Source organism: Microtus pennsylvanicus, chromosome 1, assembly GCF_037038515.1.
Source record: "Microtus pennsylvanicus isolate mMicPen1 chromosome 1, mMicPen1.hap1, whole genome shotgun sequence".
In the NCBI taxonomy this organism is placed as follows: domain Eukaryota; kingdom Metazoa; phylum Chordata; class Mammalia; order Rodentia; family Cricetidae; genus Microtus; species Microtus pennsylvanicus.
In genome coordinates, this window is record NC_134579.1 from 29,577,508 (window position 1) to 29,603,679 (window position 26,172).

The following is a 26,172-nucleotide window of genomic DNA, read 5'->3' on the forward strand; positions in this document are numbered from 1 at the left end:
AGCAAAACAAATCAGCTAGTTTGTAGCTAAAGGTGGCTGCAGCTGTGAGGGGGTCAGGCAGTTCTTTAAAGGAACTGCTACAGGTTACAAAGGGAGAAAACTAAACCACTGAGAGATCTAAAGAAAAGACAAAGAATATGTGCATTATTTTACACGTCTGAAATGCGATTAATAATATCTAGACACGGTTAGTCAGTTGGGAGCTATTGGTGTCTTGAAGGACTAAGATAGAACAAGGACAGACACCTGCAATACAGCCCTAATTTATCATAAATCCACTGAGGGCCTTAGATTCTACAAGGCCAGACACCTGCAATTTCATAAGTAAAATCTTGAAAGTTCCGTTTGTGATCCAGGACACATGTCTGGCTGGCTGTCGCTGTCAGGGAGGCTAATGACAGAGAACAGGCTTCTGAGTTTCTCACCGTGATGTGGAGAACATAGTGTAGAGAGAAGTCATCTTTATGACCATCCCAAAATGTGTGCGTCCATAAAATTGAGATGTATTCGTGAGATTACATGTGCACGTTACATGAAAATGCATGGGAGTGGGGAGCTGTCATAGCTGTTATTGTACAAACAAATTCCAGACGGAAGCAGCAGTTCTCAGAGTCAGGGCCCTGCCGGCTCTGCCAGGCAGGCTTCCTCCATCTGAGAGTAATTTCTCGGGTGGATTGACATCTGAACCATCAATTGCTATAAGCTGTAGTTGAGTCATGGCCACAGTAGCTCCTAAAAAACGCTCCTGACAGTAGACCAAGGGTGAGGAATTGGGGTGTGGATGAGAAGCAGGAAGGGGTGGATTGGAAATTTTTATTTCTGGAACCAATAGGAAGATGAATACACTAGTTAGCCTAGAAGCCAGTTTATAAACTGGATATCCTTAAACTTTATCTTAGTTTTTGTTTGTTTATTTTTAATCCAGATATTCTTCAAAATTCCTTATTTTTTAAGATTTAGCCATACTCTGAGCACTAGAGACTGTTCTACAAGTCAACAAAACTCTTGAACATTTTATTTTATAATCACCAGGAAAGAAGCAGGTGGGCAGACATGGCTTTTTCTTTTTCTCACAGAGGAGCAGTAGTCTTTTGTGTGCGCAGAGACCAGCAAGAGGGGAAAGGTGCTCCAAGGTTCTGCCCCAGTTGGAGACCAAACCAGGGTGAATGGTTGGCATCGCTTGCTTCTCCCCTCCTGGCAGTGAGCAAAGTACCAGACACGAGTCTCTGTGGAGAAAACACGCACAGAGTTCTGGAGCAGGCCACGCTCTCTTGTGTGCCTTCTTCCCAGCTCTAGTACGAGCTCCTCCTTCAGGGACATGAAGCTGCCCTTGCTCTCCGTCCAAGCAAAATCAGGCTGAGATATGAGAAAAGAAGCCATAAGATTCTATATGAAATTCCAACGCACTTCTTCACAACAGCAGTAATGGAAGCCAGCCCCGTGCAGCAGAGAGGGCTGGGAGGCCAAGGAAAGATAGGGTAGCATGCAAGGAGTCTTACTTTAAAATATCTATAAGGGACTGGGCTGTAGCTCCCTTGGTAGAGTGCTGGCCTAGTATGCATGAGGCCTGCTAGGTTTCATCCCATCTACCTGGTGACACGCCTATCACCCTAGCATTCTGGGAGGTGGAGGCAGAAGGATCAGAAACTCAGGGTCATCCTTGTCCATGTCATGGTATATGAGTCCTTATCTCAAATACACAGGCATAGGTTTAATGTGTGTGTGTGTGTGTGTGTGTGGTGATAGCTTTTGGCTGATATATATTTATATCTTGGAGCTGAAGAATTTCCTTACAAGTTAATAAAATGGAATTCATGCTGGAATATTGACTAGCCTGGTCTTGTTCAGGTACCCATAGTGAGCTCGTAACTGCAGTGAGTCTGTCCTGTGTAGAAGAGTTTTCCCTAGTCCTCCTGCCCCTGGCTCCCTTCCATGCTTCCCTGAACCTTGGGAGGAGGACACATGATCCAGATGTCCCGCTTACTCTGTGCCGTGGCCAGCTGTGAATGTGTGTTAACCGTCACCCTCCCCGGGCCACTGCTCAGAGATGCTCCCCTGAGGACCAAGGCTGCGCTCGTCTGTGGTAGAGAGACACTTTGATTCTGTGTCTATGTAGCAGAAGGAGAACAGCCTTTCATCCCTGCTAGAGAAGAAATTGTTTTCTTCATGAGAGTGGCCTCAGGGAGGTCGGCTATGCACCAGCAGACGGCCCCACAGCCATTCTTGTATTGAACCCAATAAGTTATTTTTTTTTAAAAAAAAAAAAGCTGCTGTGAGATTAGTCGTGGAGTTGGGGAGGGGTGTGGGTCTGAGAAATCAGCTTCCTATTAATCAAAATGCATCATATGCATATATAAAGCTTTGAAATAAAAATACTGCATCACATTTTCAATCACTACAACAAACTCAAAGGTGAGGAAATGGACATGGAAAGCGAGACTGGATGCAGAAGACTCCATGTGAGTGGAAGACCACAGGGACACAGTCACAGAAGCCATGAGTCAGGGAGAGCGTGGGAAACAGGGACACAATCACAGAAGCCACGAGTCAGGGAGAACGTGGGAAACAGTGACAAAATGAATGTATAGATTTCATTTTTAAAATTAGAGTTATTCATTTTGTTTTATGTGTATTTTGCCTGCATATATGCATTGTGCTATGTGCATGGTTAATTCCCACAGAGGTCAGAAAAGGGAGTCAGATCCTCTAGAACTGGAGTTACAGATGGTTGTGAGCCACCATGTGGGATTAGAACCTGGGTTCTCTGCGAGAGTAACAAGGCCTCTCAACTGTTGAGTCTTCTCTCCAACCCCCAAATATGTTTTTTGTTTGTTTGTTTGTTTTTTGATTTTTAGAGTTAGGGTCTCTCTGTGTAACAGTCCTGGCAATCCTAACTATCCTGAAAGTAGTTCTTGTAGACCAGGCTACCCTCGAACTCATAGAGATCCGCCTGCCTCTACCTCCAGAGTGCTGGGATTAAAGGCATATGCCATCACTGCCCGGCTCAAATAAAAATATTTTAACTCTAGAAAGACTTGATTTAAACCCAAATGAAAGCAGCGGAAAGACACAAAGATAAATCAATTAGAAGACTCTCCTAGAAGACAGAGTACAATCACATGCTTAGAATAGTTGGAATCCTTCATACAGCAAAAGTCACAAGTACAGCAGAAAGTGCACACGAAAATAGCACAAAGGAAATACCACTGGGGCAAAGACAAAGGCCTGCTGGCATAAAAATAAAATAAACTAGCCATGTTCTAAAAGAATGGCATGACCGCTCAGCTCAAGAGGCCGTAAAGGATTCCCTTCAATGAAAAAGGACTAGTTAGGATGCAGGAAGAAAAAGTAAAGGAGGAAAAACCAAAACAAACGAACCAAAAAGCCCAACTGTCCCCAGACTTTGCCAGAATCAGTGGCTCTGAAGGATACAAGGGGGCGGGGCGGGGGGAAGCCTTGTCTGCTGAGCGGGTCATGCAGGTTGAAAGTCAAAGGTCAGACCTCAAATATGAAAGGCCAGTGGGGAGGTAACAAACTAGATAATAAAAGTGGAGACAAGTGGAAATCATGAACAAGGTCAGGAGGAAAACTTGGGCAGTTTTATCTCAGTGCAGGACAGATTGGCTCGGGCACAGGTCGGCTTAGAAGCCAGGGGAGTGCTCTGCTGGGCCCTCACTGAGCCTTCGGTGGCCATGCATGGAGGTGGGGTGGGGTTGGGGGATAAGCAGGATCAAGTCTGGCGGCTGGAAAGTGACACAAACCAAGATGGTCCTCAGGCAGACTGTTCCGGTCAGAAAGCAAATCTCAGGCTGGGGAGGTGGCTCCATGGGTCACTTGTCACTCAAGCAGGGGTTGGTGTTCAATCCCCTAGAACCCAGTTTAAAAAAAAAAAAAAAGGTGGCACAGCCCTGTAATCCTAGCTCTGGGTGATTGACACGGGGTGGGCGGGGGTTGGCACCCTGGCAGCCAAAGCAGCCCTATCTGTAGGCGCCAGGCTCCCAGTGGGAGACTCTGCCTCAGCAAAGTGAGGTGAGGCTGCCCTTGAGCGTTCTGGCTCTAGGAGCCGGCTGCTCCTGTGGAGTCATCCGTCTCTTTAAATAAGATTTCTTGCTGCTTGCCAAAAAGAAACAAAGTGAAGAGTGATGGAGAAAGACGCCCCATATCAACCTCTGGCCTGCACACGCATCCACACACATCGACCTCTGACCTCCACACGCATCCTCACACACACATCGGCCTCTGACCTCCACACACATCCACACACATCGACCTCTGACCTCCACACGCATACACACACACATCGACCTCTGACCTCCACACGCATCCACACACAACATCCTCTGACCTCCACACGCATCCACACACACACATCGACCTCTGACCTCCACACGCATCCACACACATCGACCTCTGACCTCCACACGCATCCACACACACACATCGACCTCTGACCTCCACACGCATACACACACACATCAACCTCTGACCTCCACACGCATCCACACACATCGACCTCTGACCTCCACACGCATCCACACACATCGACCTCTGACCTCCACACGCATCCACACACACACATCGACCTCTACCTCCACACACATCCACACACACATCGACCTCTGACCTCCACACGCATACACACACACATCAACCTCTGACCTCCACACGCATCCACACACACACATCGACCTCTGACCTCCACACGCATCCACACACATCGACCTCTGACCTCCACACGCATCCACACACATCGACCTCTGACCTCCACACGCATCCACACACACACATCGACCTCTGACCTCCACACACATCCACACACACATCGACCTCTGACCTCCACACGCATACACACACACATCAACCTCTGACCTCCACACGCATCCACACACACATCAACCTCTGACCTCCACACTCATCCACACACACACATCGACCTCTGACCTCCACACGCATCCACACACATCGACCTCTGACCTCCACACGCATCCACACACATCGACCTCTGACCTCCACACGCATCCACACACACACATCGACCTCTGACCTCCACACGCATCCACACACATCGACCTCTGACCTCCACACGCATCCACACACATCGACCTCTGACCTCCACACGCATCCACACACATCGACCTCTGACCTCCACACGCATCCACACACACACATCGACCTCTGACCTCCACACGCATCCACACACATCGACCTCTGACCTCCACACGCATCCACACACATCGACCTCTGACCTCCACACGCATCCACACACACACATCGACCTCTGACCTCCACACGCATCCACACACATCGACCTCTGACCTCCACACGCATCCACACACACATCGACCTCTGACCTCCACACGCATCCACACACAACATCCTCTGACCTCCACACGCATACACACACACATCAACCTCTGACCTCCACACGCATACACACACACATCAACCTCTGACCTCCACACGCATCCACACACACACATCGACCTCTGACCTCCACACGCATCCACACACATCGACCTCTGACCTCCACACGCATCCACAGATATCGACCTCTGACCTCCACAAGCATCCACACACATCGACCTCTGGCCTGCACACGCATCCACACACATCGACCTCTGACCTCCACACGCATCCACACACATCGACCTCTGACCTCCACACGCATCCACACACATCGGCCTCTGACCTCCACACACATCCACACACACATCGACCTCTGACCTCCACACGCATCCACACACATCGACCTCTGACTTCCACACGCATCCACACACACACATCGACCTCTGACCTCCACACGCATCCACACACATCGACCTCTGACCTCCACACGCATCCACACACACATCGACCTCTGACCTCCACACGCATCCACACACACACATCGACCTCTGACCTCCACAAGCATCCACACACATCGACCTCTGGCCTGCACATAGCAGCGCACACAAACCTGATCACACCTGCACTCAAACCAAGCAAAACCAGGCATTCCAGTATTTCTCAAGCCTCAAAAGGTGTTGTGAGACTCCTGATAATGGTTTGTTGGGAAGATTAAGTTACTGACCTAATAATATCTGAATCTAAGTAGCAACTTAGCTCTGTGGAAAAATCTCCAAGGTTCAGAAAAGGATGTGTGGTCTTCTTGTGACCGTTTTTGAGCCATTTTTACTTTTTCCATGTTTTTATTTTTTTCCATACTAAAGGATACAAAGAGGATGCTGGGGGTGAGGAGGTGCACTGGGGGGGTGCATTGGGGGATGGGAGGTGCATTGTGGAGAGTGCACGGGGGAAGGGCATTGGGGGAGTGTACTGGGGGTGGGAAGGGCATTGGGGGAGTGCACTGGGTGGGGAGGAAGGGCATTGGGGGAGTGCACTGGGGGTGGGAAGGGCATTGGTGGAGTGCACTGGGTGGGGAGGAAGGGCATTGGGGGAGTGCACTGGGGGTGGGAAGGGCATTGGTGGAGTGCACTGGGTGGGGAGGAAGGGCATTGGGGGAGTGCACTGGGGGTGGGAAGGGCATTGGTGGAGTGCACTGGGTGGGGAGGAAGGGCATTGGGGGAGTGCACTGGGGGTGGGAAGGGCATTGGGGGAGTGCACTGGGTGGGGAGGAAGGGCATTGGGGGAGTGCACTGGGGAAGGGCATTGGGGGAGTGCACGGGGGAAGGGCATTGGGGGAGTGTACTGGGTGGGGAGGAAGGGCATTGGGGGAGTGCACTGGGGGTGGGAAGGGCATTGGGGGATGGGAGGTGCATTGTGGAGAGTGCACGGGGGAAGGGCATTGGGGGAGTGCACTGGGTGGGGAGGAAGGGCATTGGGGGAGTGCACTGGGGGTGGGAAGGGCATTGGTGGAGTGCACTGGGTGGGGAGGAAGGGCATTGGGGGAGTGCACTGGGGGTGGGAAGGGCATTGGGGGAGTGCACTGGGTGGGGAGGAAGGGCATTGGGGGAGTGCACTGGGGAAGGGCATTGGGGGAGTGCACGGGGGAAGGGCATTGGGGGAGTGTACTGGGGAAGGGCATTGGGGGAGTGCACGGGGGAAGGGCATTGGAGGAGTGCACTGGGGAAGGGCATTGGGGGAGTGCACGGGGGAAGGGCATTGGGGGAGTGTACTGGGGAAGGGCATTGGGGGAGTGCACGGGGGAAGGGCATTGGGGGAGTGCACTGGGGGTGGGAAGGGCATTGGGGGAGTGCACTGGGTGGGGAGGAAGGGCATTGGGGTAGTTTTCTGGGGTGGGAAGGGCATTGGGGGAGTGCACTGGGGGTGGGAAGGGCATTGGGGGAGTGCACTGGGTGGGGAGGAAGGGCATTGGGGTAGTGCACTGGGGTGGGAAGGGCATTGGGGGAGTGCACGGGGGAAGGGCATTGGGGGAGTGCACGGGGGAAGGGCATTGGGGGAGTGCACTGGGGAAGGGCATTGGGGGAGTGCAGTGGGGAAGGGCATTGGGGGAGTGTACGGGGAAGGGCATTGGGGGAGTGCACTGGGGAAGGGCATTGGGGGAGTGCAGTGGGGGTGGGAAGGGCATTGGGGGAGTGCACTGGGGAAGGGCATTGGGGGAGTGCACTGGGGAAGGGCATTGGGGGAGTGCAGTGGGGAAGGGCATTGGGGAGTGCAGTGGGGAAGGGCATTGGGGGAGTGCACTGGGGAAGGGCATTGGGGGAGTGCACTGGGGGTGGGAAGGGCATTGGGGGAGTGCACTGGGGAAGGGCATTGGGGGAGTGCACTGGGGAAGGGCATTGGGGGAGTGCACTGGGGAAGGGCATTGGGGGAGTGCAGTGGGGAAGGGCATTGGGGAGTGCAGTGGGGAAGGGCATTGGGGGAGTGCACTGGGGAAGGGCATTGGGGGAGTGCACTGGGGGTGGGAAGGGCATTGGGGGAGTGCACTGGGGGTGGGAAGGGCATTGGGGGAGTGCACTGGGGAAGGGCATTGGGGGAGTGCACGGGGGAAGGGCATTGGGGGAGTGCACTGGGGAAGGGCATTGGGGGAGTGCACTGGGGGTGGGAAGGGCATTGGGGGAGTGCACTGGGTGGGGAGGAAGGGCATTGGGGTAGTGCACTGGGGTGGGAAGGGCATTGGGGGAGTGCACTGGAGAAGGGCATTGGGGGAGTGCACGGGGGAAGGGCATTGGGGGAGTGCACTGGAGAAGGGCATTGGGGGAGTGCACGGGGGAAGGGCATTGGGGGAGTGCACTGGAGAAGGGCATTGGGGGAGTGCACTGGGGAAGGGCATTGGGGGAGTGCACTGGGGGTGGGAAGGGCATTGGGGGAGTGCACTGGGTGGGGAGGAAGGGCATTGGGGTAGTGCACTGGGGTGGGAAGGGCATTGGGGGAGTGCACTGGAGAAGGGCATTGGGGGAGTGCACTGGGGAAGGGCATTGGGGGAGTGCACTGGGGAAGGGCATTGGGGGAGTGCAGTGGGGAAGGGCATTGGGGGAGTGCACGGGGAAGGGCATTGGGGGAGTGCACTGGGGAAGGGCATTGGGGGAGTGCACTGGGGGTGGGAAGGGCATTGGGGGAGTGCACTGGAGAAGGGCATTGGGGGAGTGCACTGGGGGTGGGAAGGGCATTGGGGGAGTGCACTGGGGAAGGGCATTGGGGGAGTGCACTGGGGGTGGGAAGGGCATTGGGGGAGTGCACTGGGGAAGGGCATTGGGGGAGTGCACTGGGGGTGGGAAGGGCATTGGGGGAGTGCACTGGGGAAGGGCATTGGGGGAGTGCAGTGGGGAAGGGCATTGGGGGAGTGCACTGGGGGTGGGAAGGGCATTGGGGGAGTGCACTGGGGGTGGGAAGGGCATTGGGGGAGTGCACTGGGGAAGGGCATTGGGGGAGTGCAGTGGGGAAGAGCATTGGGGGAGTGCAGTGGGGGTGGGAAGGGCATTGGGGGAGTGCACTGGGGAAGGGCATTGGGGGAGTGCAGTGGGTGTGGGAAGGGCATTGGGGGAGTGCACTGGGGGAGGGCATTGGGGGAGTGCAGTGGGGAAGGGCATTGGGGGAGTTGCACTGGGGAAGGGCATTGGGGGAGTGCAGTGGGGAAGGGCATTGGGGGAGTTGCACTGGGGAAGGGCATTGGGGGAGTGCACTGGGGAAGGGCATTGGGGGAGTGCACTGGGGGTGGGAAGGGCATTGGGGGAGTGCACTGGGGAAGGGCATTGGGGGAGTGCACTGGTGGTGCTACAGATCTCCACAGGTGTAAAGTGTGGGTTCTGTCTCAGTGAGGACTCTGAGCATGAGTGAATATAGGCCTGACAGGCTCCTTCCTGTCAGCTCCCCCGTTCCGTTTTCTAAGGACTCACCCTCCTGTAGCTGACTGGCCATCCTATAGCCTTCTATAGGTTGAGGTATCTGCAGACCTCTATTGTAAGTCTGCTAGTGTTGGGGGGTGGGTTATCAACTTATTCCCACCCAGACTCCAGCCAGTTTCCCATTAGTAAAAGAACAAATGGTTCCAGTCCATCCATCTCTGGGCTGAACCACCCCACCCTGACCTCCTGGCGCTTGCCTCCGGAGGGCTTCAGTGGAACAATGAGATCCCACTGCTGTGACCTAGTTGGCACCCGAACATGGAGCAATAGCATTCCTGAGTCCTGGTTAGCCCATCTTGTTTTGGGAAGAGAAAAGAGCTCAGATAAGAACTGGGGCTTTGTGCCCTGAATGCACCACTACCCCCCATTAAAGGGGGCTAAAAAAAGAAACATAGTCAAAGGTACCTTAGGAATCTTAAGACAGGAGAATGTGAAACAAGTGTGGAGTCCTACATCCAAGACCCTGAGACTGACAGGGCCTGACTCCAGAGAGGAGACAATAAGAGCTCTGTTTTAGGAAGGCCAAGCTGTTTGGGGTCAGGGAGACTTTTCAGGGTCTCGGTTAAGAATTCAGGCAGGACTCCAGCACTGGAAACTAGAGTCAACAAAGAAGGATTTAGTTAGAAGCCACCTGGTATGAAACTGAGCCTGGTTTGCCTGGAACAAAGCAAGGGAGAAGATTTTTCTTGGCCCAGAAGGAGAAGAAGAGTGTGTGTGTGTGTGCGTGTTTATGCATGCATGTGTGAGTGTGTGCTTGCACACATGTGGGCATTTGTGCATGTGTGTATGTGCGCATGTGTGTGTGTGTGCTCCCACTACTGAAGCAACTGAGTCTTGCTTGAAATACATCATGAAAACAAAGACCGATCACCATCAGAAAAACAAGAAGACCAAGCGTACAGGCAGGTGTCCAGATGAGACTATGAAAGTGTCCCCTGCATCCAGGAAGGCTCCTAGCCATGCACGCTCTCCCGTGAGTTGTGATGGGAAGTGATGACACACATCACAAGGCTCTCCCGAACGATGCTTCCATAGGAGAGTGGAGAGTGTGATGGGAAATCTCTGCAGAAGAGCTGAGCTGAATTTTAACCTGGAGTCTTTTTTTTTTTTATGTATACAATATTCTGTCTGTGTGTTTGCCTGCAGGCCAGAAGAGGGCACCAGACCTCATTACAGATGGTTGTGAGCCACCATGTGCTTGCTGGGAATTGAACTCAGGACCTTTGGAAGAGCAGGCAATGCTCTTAACGGCTGAGCCATCTCTCCAGCCCCCTCTGGAGTCTTATTAAGTTGTTTGTAGCTTACGCTGAGTCAGTCATTTTGTGGTCCTTTTTCCTTTTGGTTTCCATCTCAGAAAGTTTTATTATGGAGTGGGAGAACCAAAGAATCTCTCTGTGACCTCTAAGACCTCAGTGAGAGAAAATAAATAAGATCAAATGGGGCTCCTTTAAATCTTAGAAACCCGTCTCACCTTGGCGTGGGGAACGCTTTCGAAGATTCAAATCCCAGAAACTAAGAAAATAAATATAGTCATTCCTTGATAACCTCGTGGGTCGGTTCCAGAGAAACTTGGAATACCAAACTCCAAAGATGCTTAAACCCATGTATAAGATGCTGTTGTATAGTGTAACCCCCATCCTCACTGGGCACAGAGATATGCAGCCGGAATCCAAGTACTCAGGAAGTAGGAGGCAAGAGGATCTTCCACATTCAAAGCCAGCCTGATTTACATGGCGAGATCTTGTCTCAGAAGACCAAAAATTGAAGACGTAAATATCAGGGTTGGTGATGTGTGTGGAGTGGTAGAATGCCTTCTAGCATATTTGGGTGTGGGTTGGAGCCCCAGCACTGTGTAAAGTCAGATGTGATGGTAGAGTCCTTACAATCCTGACACAATGCAAAGCAGAAGGAGGAGGACCAAAACTTCAAGGTCATTCTCTGCTACAAAGCAAGTTCAAGGCCAGTGTAGAATACATGAGTCCCTGTTCCAAAAATAAATAAGAATTGTTGCCCAATTTGTACATGTCCGGTTGTGTTGACTGGGTTTCTATCCTGCCCGGTTCCCGCAGTCGTTAAGTCCCAAAGAAATCACACAGAGGTCTACATTAACTATAAACTGATTGGCCCATTAGCTCAGGCTTCTTATTAACTCTTATAACTTATATTAGCCCATTCTTCTTGTCTATGTTAGCCACATGGTTCAGTACCTTTTTCAGAGAGGCAATCACTTCTTCTTCTTCTGTGGCCAGGTCAGGACTGCAGAGGAGTGGGCTTCCTTCTTCCCAGAATTCTCCTGTTCTCATTGACTTGCCTCTACTTCCTGCCTGGTTGTACCGCCTATACTTCCTGCCTGGCTACTGGCCAATCAGCGTTTATTTAAGATATAATTGACAGAATACAGACCACAGTCCCACACAACAGTTGCATTCTTTAATCCTGTCTAAATTATGGACAGAGTAGTCCTGGACCTCTGCAGATCTGGATGTGAGTCTGGGACCTCTGAGGGAATAGCCCTGAGCCAGGACCTCTGTGGGTCCAGGTGGGAGTATGGGACATCAGAGGGAGTGGGGAGGAACCAGAGACCTCTACCAGAGCAGGCCCAAGGCAGCAACCTCAATGGAAGAAGCCCCAAGCAAGCAATCTCTGTGGGAATAGACCTAAAAGACACCTGGTATTGCAGAGCAAACCCCAGGAATACCGAGAAACCTCCAGGAACACGGAGTGACCAATGGAGTGTCCAATGGGGTGATCAACGGGGTGACTGGAACTGTGGCCCTGACTGCACCACAAGGAGCAACCATCTGAGCCTTGGATCTACTAGCACCTGGAAGACTGGCCACCAGAGTCACAAACAGACCCAACTACACCAATCAGAGGAAAAGACAGTAGACAAGATAAGAACACACTCAACACCACAAAGGGCAACACCACACCAATAAAAACTAGTGACCTTATAACAGCAAGACTTGAACAACCAATCAGAGATGAAGCAGAAGAAAATGACCTAAAAAATAACTTTAGGAGAATGTATGAGACCCTTAAAAAGGAAATGAAAAATGAAATAGAGGAAAAGACAAACAAAAAATTGGAAGAAATCAACAAATCCCTTAAAGAAAACCAAGAAAAAGCAATCAAACAATTAAAAGAAACTATTCATGACTTGAAAACTGAAATATAGGCAATGAAAAAACACAAGCCAAGAGAATTATAAAAATAGAAATCATGAGAAAATAATCAGGAACCACAAATGAAAGCATAAACAGAGGAATACAAAAGATGGAAGAGAGACTCTCAAGCGCTGAAGATACAATAGAGGAAATAGACTCAACGGTCAAAGAAAACATTAAATCTAACAAAAGCTTGACACAAAATATCCAGGAAATATGGGACACAATGAAAAGACCAAACCTAAGAATAATAAGGATAGAAGAACTCCAGCTCAAAGGCACAGAAAATATATTCACCAAAATTATAGAAGAAAACTTTCCCAACCTAAAGAAAGATATGCCTATAAAGACACAAGAAGTTTACAGAACATCAAGGAGATTGGATTAAAAAAAAAGTTCCATCACCACATAATAATCAAGACATTAAACATTCAGAATAAAGAAAGAATATTAAGAGCTGCAAAACAAAAAAAGGCCAAGTAACATATAAAGGCAGACCTATCAGAATTATACCTGACTTTTCAATGGAAACATAAAGATCAGAATGTCCTATTCAAGCGTTATGCAGACATTAAGAGACCACAGATGCCAGCCCAGACTACTATACCCAGTAAAACTTTCAATCACCATAGAAGGACAAAACAAGATATTCCATGACAAAACCAGATTTAACCTAGCCATAAACCCAGCCCTACATAAAGTACTAGAAGAAAAACTCCAACCCAAGGTAGTTGGCTACATCAACAAAAACACAGACAATTGATGATCTCACAGCAGAAAATCCCAAATAAGGGGAAAACACACAAATTAGCGTAACCAACAACAAAAACTAAATTAACAGAAGATAGCAATCACTGGTCATTAATATCCCTTAGTGCAAATGGACTCAACTCACCTATAAAAAGACACAGACTAATAGATTGGATACAAAAACAGAATCCATCCTCCTTCTGCATACAAGAAACATACCTCAACCTCAAAGACAGACATTGCCCCAGAGTAAAGGGTTGGTAAAAAATTTTCCAATCAAATGGACCTAAGAAACAAGCTGGTTTAGCTAACCTAATATATAATAAAATAGACTTCAAACCAAAATCAATCAAAAGAGACAAAGAAGGACATTTCATATTAATCACAGGAAAAGTCCATCAAGAGGAAATGACAATACTGAACACCTATTCCCCGAATACAAGGGCACCTTCATTTGTAAACGAATCACTTCTAAAGCTTAAATCAAACATTAAACCCCATACACTAACAATGGGAGACTTCAACACTTCACTCTCACTACTGGACAGTCAGTCAGATAGAAAATTAACAGAGAAATAAGGGAACTAACAGATGTTATGACTCAAATGGACTTAACAGACATCTATAGAACATTCCATCCAAACATAAAAGAATGTACCTTCTTCACAGCATCTCATGAAACCTTCTCAAAAAAAAAATGATCACATACTAGGTAACAAAACAAACCTCAACAGATAAAAAAAAAACTGGAATAACCCCATGTATCTTATCAGATCATCATGGCTTAAAATTAGAATTCAACAGCAACACTAATTCCAGAAAGCCCACAAACACATGGAAATTAAACAATGCTTACCTGAAGCATCAATGGGTCAAGGAAGAAACAAAGTGAGAAATTAAAGACTTCCTAAAATTCAATGAAAATGACCACAAAACATGCCCAAATTTAGGGGACACAATAAAAGCAGTGTTAAGAGGAAAGTTTATAGCACTAAAAACCTACATAAAGAAGCTGGGAAAATCCCACACTAGTGAATTAACAGAACATTTGAAAACTTTAGAACAAAAAGAAACAAACATCCAGGAGAACTAGACGGCAGGAAATAATCAAATTGAGAGGTGAGATCAACAAAATGAAAACAAAGAAAACAATACAAAGAATCAATGAGACAAAGAGTGGATTCTTCGAGAAAAATCAAAAAACAGACAAACCTTTATGCAAACTAACCAAAAGGCAGAGAGAGAATATCTAAGTTAACAAAATCAGAAATGAAAAGGGGGATATAACAACAGACATGAGACATGGAGGAACTTCAGAGAATCATTAGATCGTATTTTGAAAACCTGAATTCCACAAAATTGGAAAACTTAAAGGAAATGGACAACTTTCTGGATAAATATCACTTACCAAAATTAAATCAAGACAAGATAAGCAAAATAAATAGCCCTACAACTGCTAAAGAAATAGAAACAGTCATTAAAAATCTTCCACGCAAAAAAAGCCCAGGACCAGATGGTTTCAGCTCAGAGTTCGAAAAGATTTTCAAAGAAGAGCTAATACCAATACTCTTCAAATTGTTCCACACAATAGAAACAGAAGGAACATTGCCAAACTCTTTTTATCAGACTACAATTACCCTCACACCCAAACCACAGAAAGACATCACTAAGAAAGAGAATTACAGACCAATCTCACTCATGAACATTTATGCAAAAATACTCAGTAAAAATACTGGCAAATTGAATCCAAGAACACATCCGAATCATCATCCATCATGATCAAGTTGACTTCATCCCAGAGATGCAGGAATGATTCAACAGACAAAAATTGGTCAACATGTTCCACCATATGAACAATCTAAAAAATAAAAACCACATGATATTAGATGCCGAAAAAGCTTTCGACAAAATATAACATCCCTTCATGATAAAGGTCTTGGAGAGAGCAGGGGTACAAGGAACAAACCTAAATATAATAAAGCAATATAGAGCAAGCCACCAGCCAACATCAACTAAATGGAGAGAAAGTCCCAGCGATTCCACTGAAATCAGGAATAAGACAAGGTTGTCCACTCTCTCCATATCTATTCAATATACTTCTTGAGGTTCTAGCTAGAGCAATAATAAAACAAAAGGAGATTAAGGGGATACAAATTGGAAAAAGAAGTCAAACTCTGTTTGCTAATGATATGATAGTTTACATAAGCAACCCCAAAAATTCTACCAAGGAACTTCAACAACTCATAAGCACCTTCAGTAATGTAGCGGGATACAAGATTAACTCAAAAAAAAAAAACAGTAGCCTTTCCTTACACAGATGATAAATGGTCTGAGAAAGAAATCAGAGAAATATCACCCTTCACAATAGCCACAAATATCATAAAACATCTCGGAGTAACTTTAACCAAACAAGTGAAGACATGCATGACAAGAATTTTAAATCTTTGAAGAAAGAAATTGAAAAAGACTCCAGAAAATGGAAAAATCTCTCATGCTCTTGAGTAAGGAGAATTAACATAGGAAAAATGGCAGTCTTACCAAAAGCAATCTACAGATTCAATGCAATGCCCATCAAAATCCTAGCAAAAATCTTCACAGACCTCAAAAGACCAGTACTCAATTTCATATGGAAAAGCGAAAAACCCAGGAAAGCCAACACAATCTTGTACAATAATGAACTTTCTGAAAGCATCATAATCCCTGACTTCAACTCTACTACAGAGCTACAGTACTGAAAACAGCCTGGTACTGGCATAAAAACAGACAGGAGGACCAATGGAACTAAATAGAAGACCCGGATATCAATCTACACATCTTCGAACACCTGATTTTTGACAAAGAAGCAAAAACTATAAAATGGGGGAAAAAGTGTATTTAACAAATGGTGCTGGCATAACTGGATATCAACATGTAGAAGAATGAAAATAGATCCATATCTATTGCCATGCATAAAACTCAAGTCCAAATGGATCAAAGACCTCATGAACCTCATAGAAGAGAAACTGGGAAGTACACTTGAACACATTGACACAGGAAATTAATAAATATATATATACTTCCTAAGTATAATCCCAGTAGCACAGACACTGAGAGCAACAATTAATAAATGGGACCCCCTGAAATTGAGAAGCTTCTGTAAAGCAATGGACACGGTCAACACAAGACAAAACGGGAGCCTACAGAATGGGAAAGATCTTTACCAACCCCACATCAGACAGAGGGCTGATCTCCAAAATATACAAAAAACTCAAGAATTTGGTCATCAAAAGAAAAAATTATCCAATAAAAAAAATGGAGTACAGACATAAACAGAGAACTCTCAACAGAGGAATCTAAAATGGCTGAAAGACACTTAAGGAAATGCTCAACATCCTTTAGCCATCAGAGAAATACAAATCAAAACAACTCTGAGATTCCATCTTACACCTGGAAGAATGGCCAAGATCAAAAACACTGATAACAACTTATGCTGGAGAGGTTGTGGGGGAAAGGGAACACTCTCCCATTGCTGGTGGGAGTGCAAGCTGGTACAGCCCCTTTGGATATCAGTATGGTGATTTCTCAAAAAATTAGGAAACAGCCTTCTCAGGACCCAGCAATATCACTTTTGGGTATATATCCAAAGGATACTCAATTGTGCCACAAGGGCATGTGCTCAACTATGTTTATAACAGCATTGTTTGTCACAGCCAGAACCTGGAAACAACCTAAATGCCCCTCGACTAAAGAATGGATAAGAAAAATGTGGTACATTTACACAGTGGAGTACTACACAGCAGAAAAAAACAATTACATCTTGAAATTTGCAGGCAAATGGATGGAGCTAGAAAATATCATATTGAGTGAGGTAACCCAGACCCAGAAAGACAAACATCATATGTACTCACTGATCAGTGGCTTTTAGACATAAAACAAAGAAAACTGGCTTACAAATCACAATCCCAGGGAATCTAGACAACAATGAGGACCCTAAAAGAGACATACTTGAGTCTAAACTACATGGGAAGTAGAAAAAAAAAACAAGATCTCACGAGTAAATTGGGTTGAAGGGGAGTGGGGAGGCAGGGAGTGGAGCAGAGAAAATGTATAGCTCAATAAAATCAATTTAAAAATTCATGTCTCAATTACATGTACTACCTAGTACAATTCAAATGAAATGTAAGCAGTTACATTGTATTGTTTAAGGAATAATGAAAAGAAAAACAATTGTTTGTACCAATTCAATACAGACAATTCTTTTTCTGGTATTTTTGGTCCACAACTGGTCAAATCCACTAATGCTGAATCCACGGATAAGGAGGGACAATTGTACCTTTCCATGTGGAAGCATGAACACCAGGAGCTCCCAAATGATGTACACACACATACACACACGTGTACACACACACACACACACACACACACACACACACGTGAATGCACATGCCAGCACTTGCAATCAAAAGCAGGCAGGGAACTCTCTAGAAAGAGAAAAAAGAATGTGATTCATACAGTGAATTGTCAGGTTCTCATACTTAGAAAGTCCCTGCCAAAAAGAGAAAAACATCAATAGAAGTGGAAGAAAGAGTTGGCAGAAAAGAATGGTACGTAGCCTTCAAATGTGTGGAAAGATACCTAACACCCACCCAGAATAAGAGAGAAAAACTAATATAAGGAAAGAGGGTTTTTATTTATAAATTTGATAAAAAAATAAAACCCAAGGTTTGGATGCTTGGAGAGGGCGTGGAGGGCAAACACCTCTGTGAATTGGTACAGCCTTAAAGGCCAGCGGCAAGACAATTTTTGTCAAAGTTAGAATGTTTAGCCCCCTCACCTAGGCGCTACTGTTTGTCCCCCAGGCCCAGCTTTTACGGTCTTCCCCTAGGCTCCTGTCCTGCAGGCACACACCACCACTCTAGCTGAGTTTGGACATGTGATATAATGACGTAATGAAAGCCATGTGTCCTCGGTCCCACCCTGAAGCCTCTGTGGCCTGGAGGTGTCATTTTGCTGTCTGTCATACTCTTCAGATGGGATTCTCCATACAAGCTCCTGCTGGTCTTGTGTTTTCTCTTCAGTGTCCGAGTAGTGATGCCTCCCCTGTTGCTAGCAGGAGGCCCTGAATGTTCCCTGCTGGTGGGTGTACACCTTGTTCACGTGTGTGTAACTAGACGGTATTAAATTCTTCCTGTGTTGTTCCCTGTAATAACCTAATAGCCATATACCACGGTCTTCACTCATGTTCTGCTAGACTAATAGAACAGCACAGACTGGGAAATTTTTAATAAGCAGAGGTTTGTTTGGCTTACAAGTCTGAACACTGGGAAATCCCACATCACAGCCACAGCAGGAAGGACTGGACCAAAGCAAGACCAAATCCCAATACCAAATCCTAAAGTTCCACCTCTGGCATCTAGGGTCCTGGAGCTATAGCTGGGGCCCACTTGAGCTATTACAGTCTTGGGCAGCCCGGCCCCTCCAGTTCTGCCTGTGGTACTCATGACCTTCTCCTTGGACCAGCTCCAACTTGCCACCTGCAGCTTTCCTTGGTGAACATCCCACATTTTTGATGTCTTCGATACCTAAGCCCATATTACAGTGTGGGCTTGACCTCACAGCTTCACATGCAGCCTATTCAGGAGATGAATGCTAGAAACACATGCTATACCCCCCTCTCAGGACTGGTAGAAGACTCCTTTAATCCACGCATTCTTGGGTCTTGCATTCCTGCAAAAACAGCACCACACAGAACACCAAGATTTGCTGCCACCTTGAGATGCAGAGTGGCCTCCCTGTACCTCAGCTGCTGTCCTAGGCAGCTGTTTTGCAATGGGGCATGGAGGGGGGGAGCGGATACCAGTGGATTCTGTCTACCTCTCCAGTGGCCTTCTTTTCCCAGTGGAATGCATTGTTATAGCCCGGAACGCTCAGTGGGCGGCATCTTGCCTTTGGGATAACTTTCTTATGATCCTAGCCAAGTGCAAACTCCCTGGCTTCTCTTTGGTGGCGCTAACATCTTTAACAGTTGCCAGTGTCGCCCACACCCACCTTGCCTGCAAGCAGCTTTCAACGCGCTGCCTTCTTTGCCAGGCTTCATGTTTCTCCGTGGTTTTCGGCATCACCTGTTGCTCTCTTTCAGCACAGACCTGGATAAGAACGGTGAGCAGTAACCATGGCAGCCTGCGTGTGCATCCCATCTTTAATTAAGACATACTCCTTCAAACAAATCAGCCCGTGACTTCCAACTCAGCCTCCTCAGGCCACAGGCGGAGTCTTTGCCAGACTGCAGCACAAACGACCTTTAGCCAGATTCCCTGGAGAGTCCTTGTTCCTCTCTGAAACCATAGAGTAGAGTCTCTACTGCTTGTGTATCTGAGGGCATTTTGGCCTTCCAAATCCCTATTAAAGCTTTAAGCACTTAATAGGCACTTAAAAGCTTCTGTCACCAACAGCTCCAAAGTCTTCCACATTCCTCCGGAAAACCCTCCCCAAGACTGAGGAACTGCATGGTCAAGGTTGTAACAGCAATGGCTAGTCTTGTTGCTAGTGTTCTGTTTTAGTTACATTTCCCGCTGCTGTAACCAAATACCTGGTCAGAAGGAGAGGATTGTGTTGGCTCACACTTTGAGAGGCTAATCCATCATTGTGGGGAACATATGGCAGAACCAGCGATGGGTGGAGAAACTTCCTAAGTGATAGTGTGTCCATGGAGACATACTGAACAACAACTATATTTTAAAAACAAAGCATTTTCTCTGGTGGGAAGACCTGTCAAATTTGTTTTTTAGGAGAAAAAAAAATAAATAGGAAATGGTTGAATATTCTACCTCTTGTCTACAAGAAAGGGAAATTCATTAGCCAGGATGGTGGTGCCTGGCTGTAATCTTAGCACTTGGGAGACTGAGCCAGGAGGCTTGTTCAAGTTCAAGCCAGCCTGTGTCACATAGTAATAACATAGGTGCTAGAGAGATGTCTCAGCAGTTAGGTTTACAGAAGGTTCAGATTCAATCCTCAGCACCCACGAAGGGAGACTCATAACCGCCTGTAACTCCAGCTCCTTGGGCCTCCACAGGCGCCCCTGCTTACATACACATACCCACACACAGACATGGTCAGATTTGTTAATTTAATTTTTTAATAATTAAAAATAAATTAACCCAATACTCATTGCCTATTCAAACATTTAAGCTTTAAAAAAAAATCTCCTTAGCTAGGGATTGGCACCGCAAGCTGGAAGAAGAGCTAAGCAAATCGATGGTCCAATCCCAAGGAACTAGGGAAGATAAAACCAGGAATTTGGCTGCCTTGTCCCTGCTGGCTTCAAACTCCCTATGTAGCTGAGGATGACCTTGAACTTCTGATTCTCTCCCCATCTCTCTGAGTGCTTAGATGACAGATGTACCCCAGCACACTGAGTCTATGCCAGGCTGGAGACTAGTCCGGGTCTACCAACAGAACCACAACCGTAGCTCGAATTCCGCCAGTTCTCACTTGCCTTTTATTATTGCGTGTGTGGTGTGTGTGACAATATAATTGGGTGCTTCTGAATTTTTGATCACCTCAATATTATATTTTTCAGATGTGAGAGCAGAGGAAGGACTTACAGACTCACCAGGATGCTTTCCAACCGCGCCTTCTCTACCGTCAGTTTCTGTAACCTGTGTCTTGCGCGTAAGTGTTACTGTTCATCTAACAGCTGTTAGAGAAGCAAGCCTGTGTCCACGTCATCACACACAGCCCTGATGTGGTTTGGCAAACCAATGTCCATGGCTGGAGGACCCAGATCGGCATGACCAGTATCAGGCACCCTGTGGTTTTCTGCCTGTTAATTTGAGTTAAGCCGGAATAATGTAAGCTACAATCATATTAGGGAAACACCCTTGTTTCTAACCGAAGGGTGGTTGCTCTAAGTCTAACCACAGTGGAGTGGAGAGGACAATCCCTTTATCTATTTCCATGGACACAAAATTGGAAATCTAGCCCTGAACTTGGGGTTATGCAGTTCGTTTGTTTGTTTGTTTATTTATTTATTTATTTATTTATTTTTAGCCCTTTTCTTCACTACAGTTCTATTTTGTCCCACCCCTTCTCCTTCTTCCTCTTGACTGTTTCACTGACAGATCATCTGTCCCTTCATTTGTCCTTAGGGACTCCTGAGTGTGACCATTGTCCCAGTGTAGGTACCCGTGGATAATGTGTAACCACTCATGGACTCCACCTTCTGTAAAATGCCGGGAATCCCACTTCCCTTAAGTCTTTACCAGATCTGGAAATAAATGCCCCCCTTAACTTAAGCCTGCTCCAAGGGGACAGCACTCATAGCTCCCATCCCAAACCCCTCTCTTCACCGTCCGCCCTGGGTAAACATCTTTACCTATAAAGTGTATTAGTGAACAGCATGATGATTTCTGTGCTGAGATTTCATATGCACAGCTGCTCCTCAGACACTCTCTTCCTACCCAGTCCTCACTGTGTCGGGTCCCAGAGGCCTCACCTTGCTTCTGCCCTGATTGCCACAAGTGTCAGTGGTGCCAGTTTTGGCCAGAAACTTTTCTGTTCTTCACAGTATTTTTGTTAGCACAAGCGAATCTCAGCGTTGGTGAGTGCGCGCGTGTCAAAGGCTCTTAAATTTAGCGTGCGCGCGTGTCAAAGGCTCTTAAATTTAGCGTGATGCTGATAATCTGAACCCAGAATAAACATCTCTGTTACTTGTTTTTCTTCCTCCTAGTGTGCATGATCCTACAATTTGGTTCGCCATCTGCTTTTGTTGGTAAGAATTATTCTGAATTTGGCTATATTTAATGTAAGGGTCAAAGTGTCGGGCTAACAGACAGGGAAAGCTTGATCTCGGGTGTGCTAACAAGCTTATCGGAATCCTTTGTCCAGAAGAGGAGCTAGGATTGTCTAACAGAAGTTTTCATTATCTGTCTCCTATAGCGGCCACAGAAGAAACATACGAGAAAGTTACTGGTAAGTCGCAGCCTTGTGGTGATATGTAGAGTAATAGAAATGGGTTAATTTAAGATGTAAGAGCTAGTTAGGAATATGCCTGAGCCATTGGCCAAGCAGTGTTGTAGTTAATAGAGCTTCTGTGTGATTGTTCCGGTCTGGGTAGCCAAGAGATGAAAGCACAGTCTCCATTTACAGTCTCCTAAAACCATCATAAGAAAAGAAACACTAGTGATCACTAAGACACCCTCTTACAGAAACACTGAAGTTTTAATCTCTCACTAATAAAAGAATGAAGACAGAAAATATGATGCAGACATAGTTTCTCTTTAATATCTCATCTTCTACATACTGGTTTCAGGTAAAGGAAAATACATTTTTAAAACTAGAGTTCTTCTCCCTTTTTGTGACCAGGGAAATTAAAGTGCAGTGGGGAACTGAGCTGGGGAAAGGGAGGGAGGGAGGGAGAGAGACAGGGAGATAGAGAGAGGGAAAGTCTAAAGTGGGTGGAGCGATTTATGGACCAGTGGAGCAAAGAGGATGAGGTTGTGGAAAAAGCCCCTGGTCCGGAAGGAGCATGATTATTTGGGAACCCTTTGTCCAAGTCTGTTTACAGGGTGCTGGTTCCTGTTTGTGAACTTTGCTCCTCTGACAGTATGTTGTCGCTAGCTAGCTGAATTACTTCATTTCCCATGTCCAGCAGACTTCCTGCACGTTCCAGATGCCATTGTGCTTGGGCTTCCCTGGGGGACGTTGGGTCTGAGCTCCCAAGCGGGAGAGCAATCCTGAATTTCAGATTTCATATTTTGTTTGTTTGTTTTGTTTTCTTTCTTTTCACCTCCCATTCCCTCCAGAGTACCCAGAAGAATCTTGCACTGTGAACCTGATATTACGAAACTTCCGGCTAGTTGTATCGTTGGAATTAGAGAACAAGTCACTCCCGCCCACTCACTTTACATTTTGGAGCACAATGATGAGGTTGGTTGGTGTTTCATTTTCTTCTCTTGCTGAATGTGTTACCTTTCTTTCATATTGTGCGATTTCTCCCCTCAATATACACACTTCTGGTCCCAGACTTTTTTAAGTTAATTTATGTGTGTGGGGGGAACATGTGCATGTGTTTGCTGAGGCCCGAGGTTGGTTGACATTATATGTCTGCCTCATCCACTCTCCACCTTAAGTTTTGAGGGAGGGGCTTGAGGCTTTTGCTAGGTTGGCTAGCCAGTAAGCCCCAGGGATCCTCCAGTCTGTCTCCCCAGGGCTAGGATTGTAGGTGCTGCCTCCATGTGATGGCTGGGGATCGAACACAGATCCTCATGCCTTCTGGGCAACCACTTCACTGACTCAGCCATCTCTTCCCAACTCTTTGTCTTGGATTTCTCTTTTTTAAATTCAGAACCTTAAAGGGTCAAAGTCAAAACACTGATCCTTTCTTAATTAATTTGAAATCTTTAATAACCCAAAGCTATTTGGGGGCAACGTTTGTGTTCATAACCAAAGCCAGATTCTTGTGGTTCACAGTGATCTGTTTTCAGTCACTCTGACATTTAAGGGTCTCACTTCCCATGGGGCTCAAAGTCTGTTGACCACATGATGCTTTCCGTCCACGTTTCTTTACTCATGGAGACAGGTCAGATTCTAGAAACTCTGCAAGCTTGGGTCCAACGTCATTTCGCCACTGACAAGCTTGATACTTAGTCCAGAGCGTTTTGTCTCTGCTTAAGGATTGCTACAAGGAGTAAAGATGGAGTTGATGGAGACTACCTTGGCCCTCTTGCTCCCACGCTCATCTTTCCTGCAGCCTTGTTATGACCAAGTAGCTCTTTGAGGAGAGAGTATTGTATATGTAAGCTCTGTGACCTGGCCCAAAATGTCCTTTTCTTGATTATGTACCTGATGTCCAACTGTTAAACTGGCCAGGAGAAGGCAAAGGTCTCTTGTGAATCTCCCTTTCTCCTGACAAGTCTGTTTTTATCTTCTCGATGATCACACATGCTGTTAGCCTACCCGGTCTAGTTTCTGCCACTGTGATAAAACACCCTGGCCAACAGGAACTTGGGGAAGAAAGAGGTTTATTTGGATTACAATTCCAGGCTACAGTCCACTGTTGAGGGAAATCAAGGCAGGAACTTCAAGTGTCACCTCACAGTCATGATCAGAGAAACAAATCCATGGAGCCTTGCTTGCTCTGCTTAAGCTAGTCCTTCAGCTACCTTTTTATACTCATACCATTCAGCACCCAGGCCAGGAAGCAGGGTCACCCACCTTCAGGGTGCTTCCAATGTCAATTAACAATCAAGATAGTCACCTACAGACTTGTCCATGGGCAAACTCAATCCAGATAATTATTCAGCCCTAGGTTCTCCTCCCTCCCTCCTGTTGACAGTTAAAGCTAACCAACACTTTCCCTTTCTTCCCCAAGCTTGGTAGACCAGATGTCCGTGTTGTCCCTAAACTAACACAGTTCTGACTTAAGACTCTGTTTATGACCTTCAGACAGAGAGGGAGGGCTTGGTAAAGCAGTTGTAACTGTCTGAGAGTGAGAGGGAGGTCTGAGGCCAAGGCCAGGAAAGCCTCCCTCCCTCCCTCCCTCCCTCCCTCCCTCCCTCCCTTCATGCAGCAGATTGCATCCATGAAACAAAGCCCTTTCCTCTAGGCACAGATATTCAGAAAGAAGCTGGGGACATTATTAAGCAAATAAAGATATAATGAATCCTCAGGGGGAAAAAGTCCAAAAGAGATTGAAAGTGTGGGGCCAGATAGAGTTTAACATGTCCAATTTTAAGATAAAGTAAGTGTGGAATATCTGGTCAGAGCCCTGAAGGAATGAATGAGGCCCAGAGAGTGGACTCTCAGAACACATATGCTCAGCTTTTCCTTTTTCATCTTCTCCCCCACCCACAAAGCGAAACAGAAGCTCCGAAGGTGCTTGAGAACTGTAGAAATATCACAGAACCATCTTGCGACGTGACAGACAAGTGGAATGGAGCACATGAGACCTATGTTCTCATCATCGTCATTTACAGAGGAGACTCCATGCCGAGCTATTGTGATTCCTCCGTCATGGACATAGACAGTGAGCATGCCTCTCTCTCTCTCCGTGGTTTGCTACATAGAGAAAGGTCCGCAAAGGTGTTTGACTTCAGAGCTGGGTTGACTCTTGGCCCTGCCTTGTGTGGTCATTGATTGCTCAGAGCCTCAGCTTTCTGATCTGAAAAGTGGGTCCGTAACCTCGTCTTCTCAGATTATTGGCAGGTTTTCAGCAGTAGCTGCAGCTGTTTTCCTGATCTCTTTGCAGCCTGGCAGGAAGTGGGGAAGAGCCTGATAGGAAGTGAGGAGGAGCCTGGCAGGAAGTAGGGAGGAGCCTGGCAGGAAGTGAGGAGGAGCCTGGCAGGAAGTAGGGAGGAGCCTGGCAGGAAGTGAGGAGGAGCCTGACAGGAAATGGGGAAGAGGGTTTGTGTGTTTCTTTCTAAGCTGTTGTGTCAGTTTAGGCCAGTGTCTTCCTGACTACCACAGCCTGTCTGAGACTATAACCCAATAAAGCTGCATATGTGAGCCCTAGGACCCTCAGCTCACAGGGTGGAGTGACCCTTTCTCTCTTTCCCTGTGCCTGAGGGCCACCTCCTGGGCACTTGTGTTAGTGGTTCCAGCTCCTTTGTAACTGGTTTCCAAGGTCATGATTTGGTTTTGGCATGCTCTTACAGATCGAGTAGGTGTGTGTGTGTGTGTGTGTGTGTGTGTGTGTGTGTGTGTGTGCAGACATACTTGGCAAATGATAATGTGGCTACCATGACCCATGATTCAGATCTTACGAGGCATGAGACCACTGCAGTGGTATGCAGGCTTTGGATCACCATTTATATCTGTGCATAGACACGCAGAAAAGAGATTGAAGAATAATTTATAGATCATGATAAGGAATATGTATTCAAGTAATAAGTATTTTTCATGATCCAAATAATAAATATGAAAAGAATACTAAAACCTAAGATCGCCAAGTATGGTGGTGCACACATATAATT

General features: G+C 46.8%; 1 protein-coding gene across 3 annotated transcripts in view; it reads left to right on the forward strand.

Moving 5' to 3' along the window:
* Positions 1-26,172, forward strand: part of LOC142843098 (interleukin-10 receptor subunit beta-like) — an 88,912-nt gene that overhangs the window by 23,102 nt on the left and 39,638 nt on the right. For all 3 annotated transcript variants that reach the window (XM_075959979.1, XM_075959954.1, XM_075959960.1), the window contains exons 2-6: positions 20,781-20,872; positions 21,930-21,971; positions 22,139-22,171; positions 23,005-23,128; positions 25,057-25,226. In XM_075959979.1, coding sequence (XP_075816094.1) covers positions 20,781-20,872; positions 21,930-21,971; positions 22,139-22,171; positions 23,005-23,128; positions 25,057-25,226 — 461 coding nt within the window. The remainder of the gene's footprint in view (positions 1-20,780; positions 20,873-21,929; positions 21,972-22,138; positions 22,172-23,004; positions 23,129-25,056; positions 25,227-26,172) is intronic.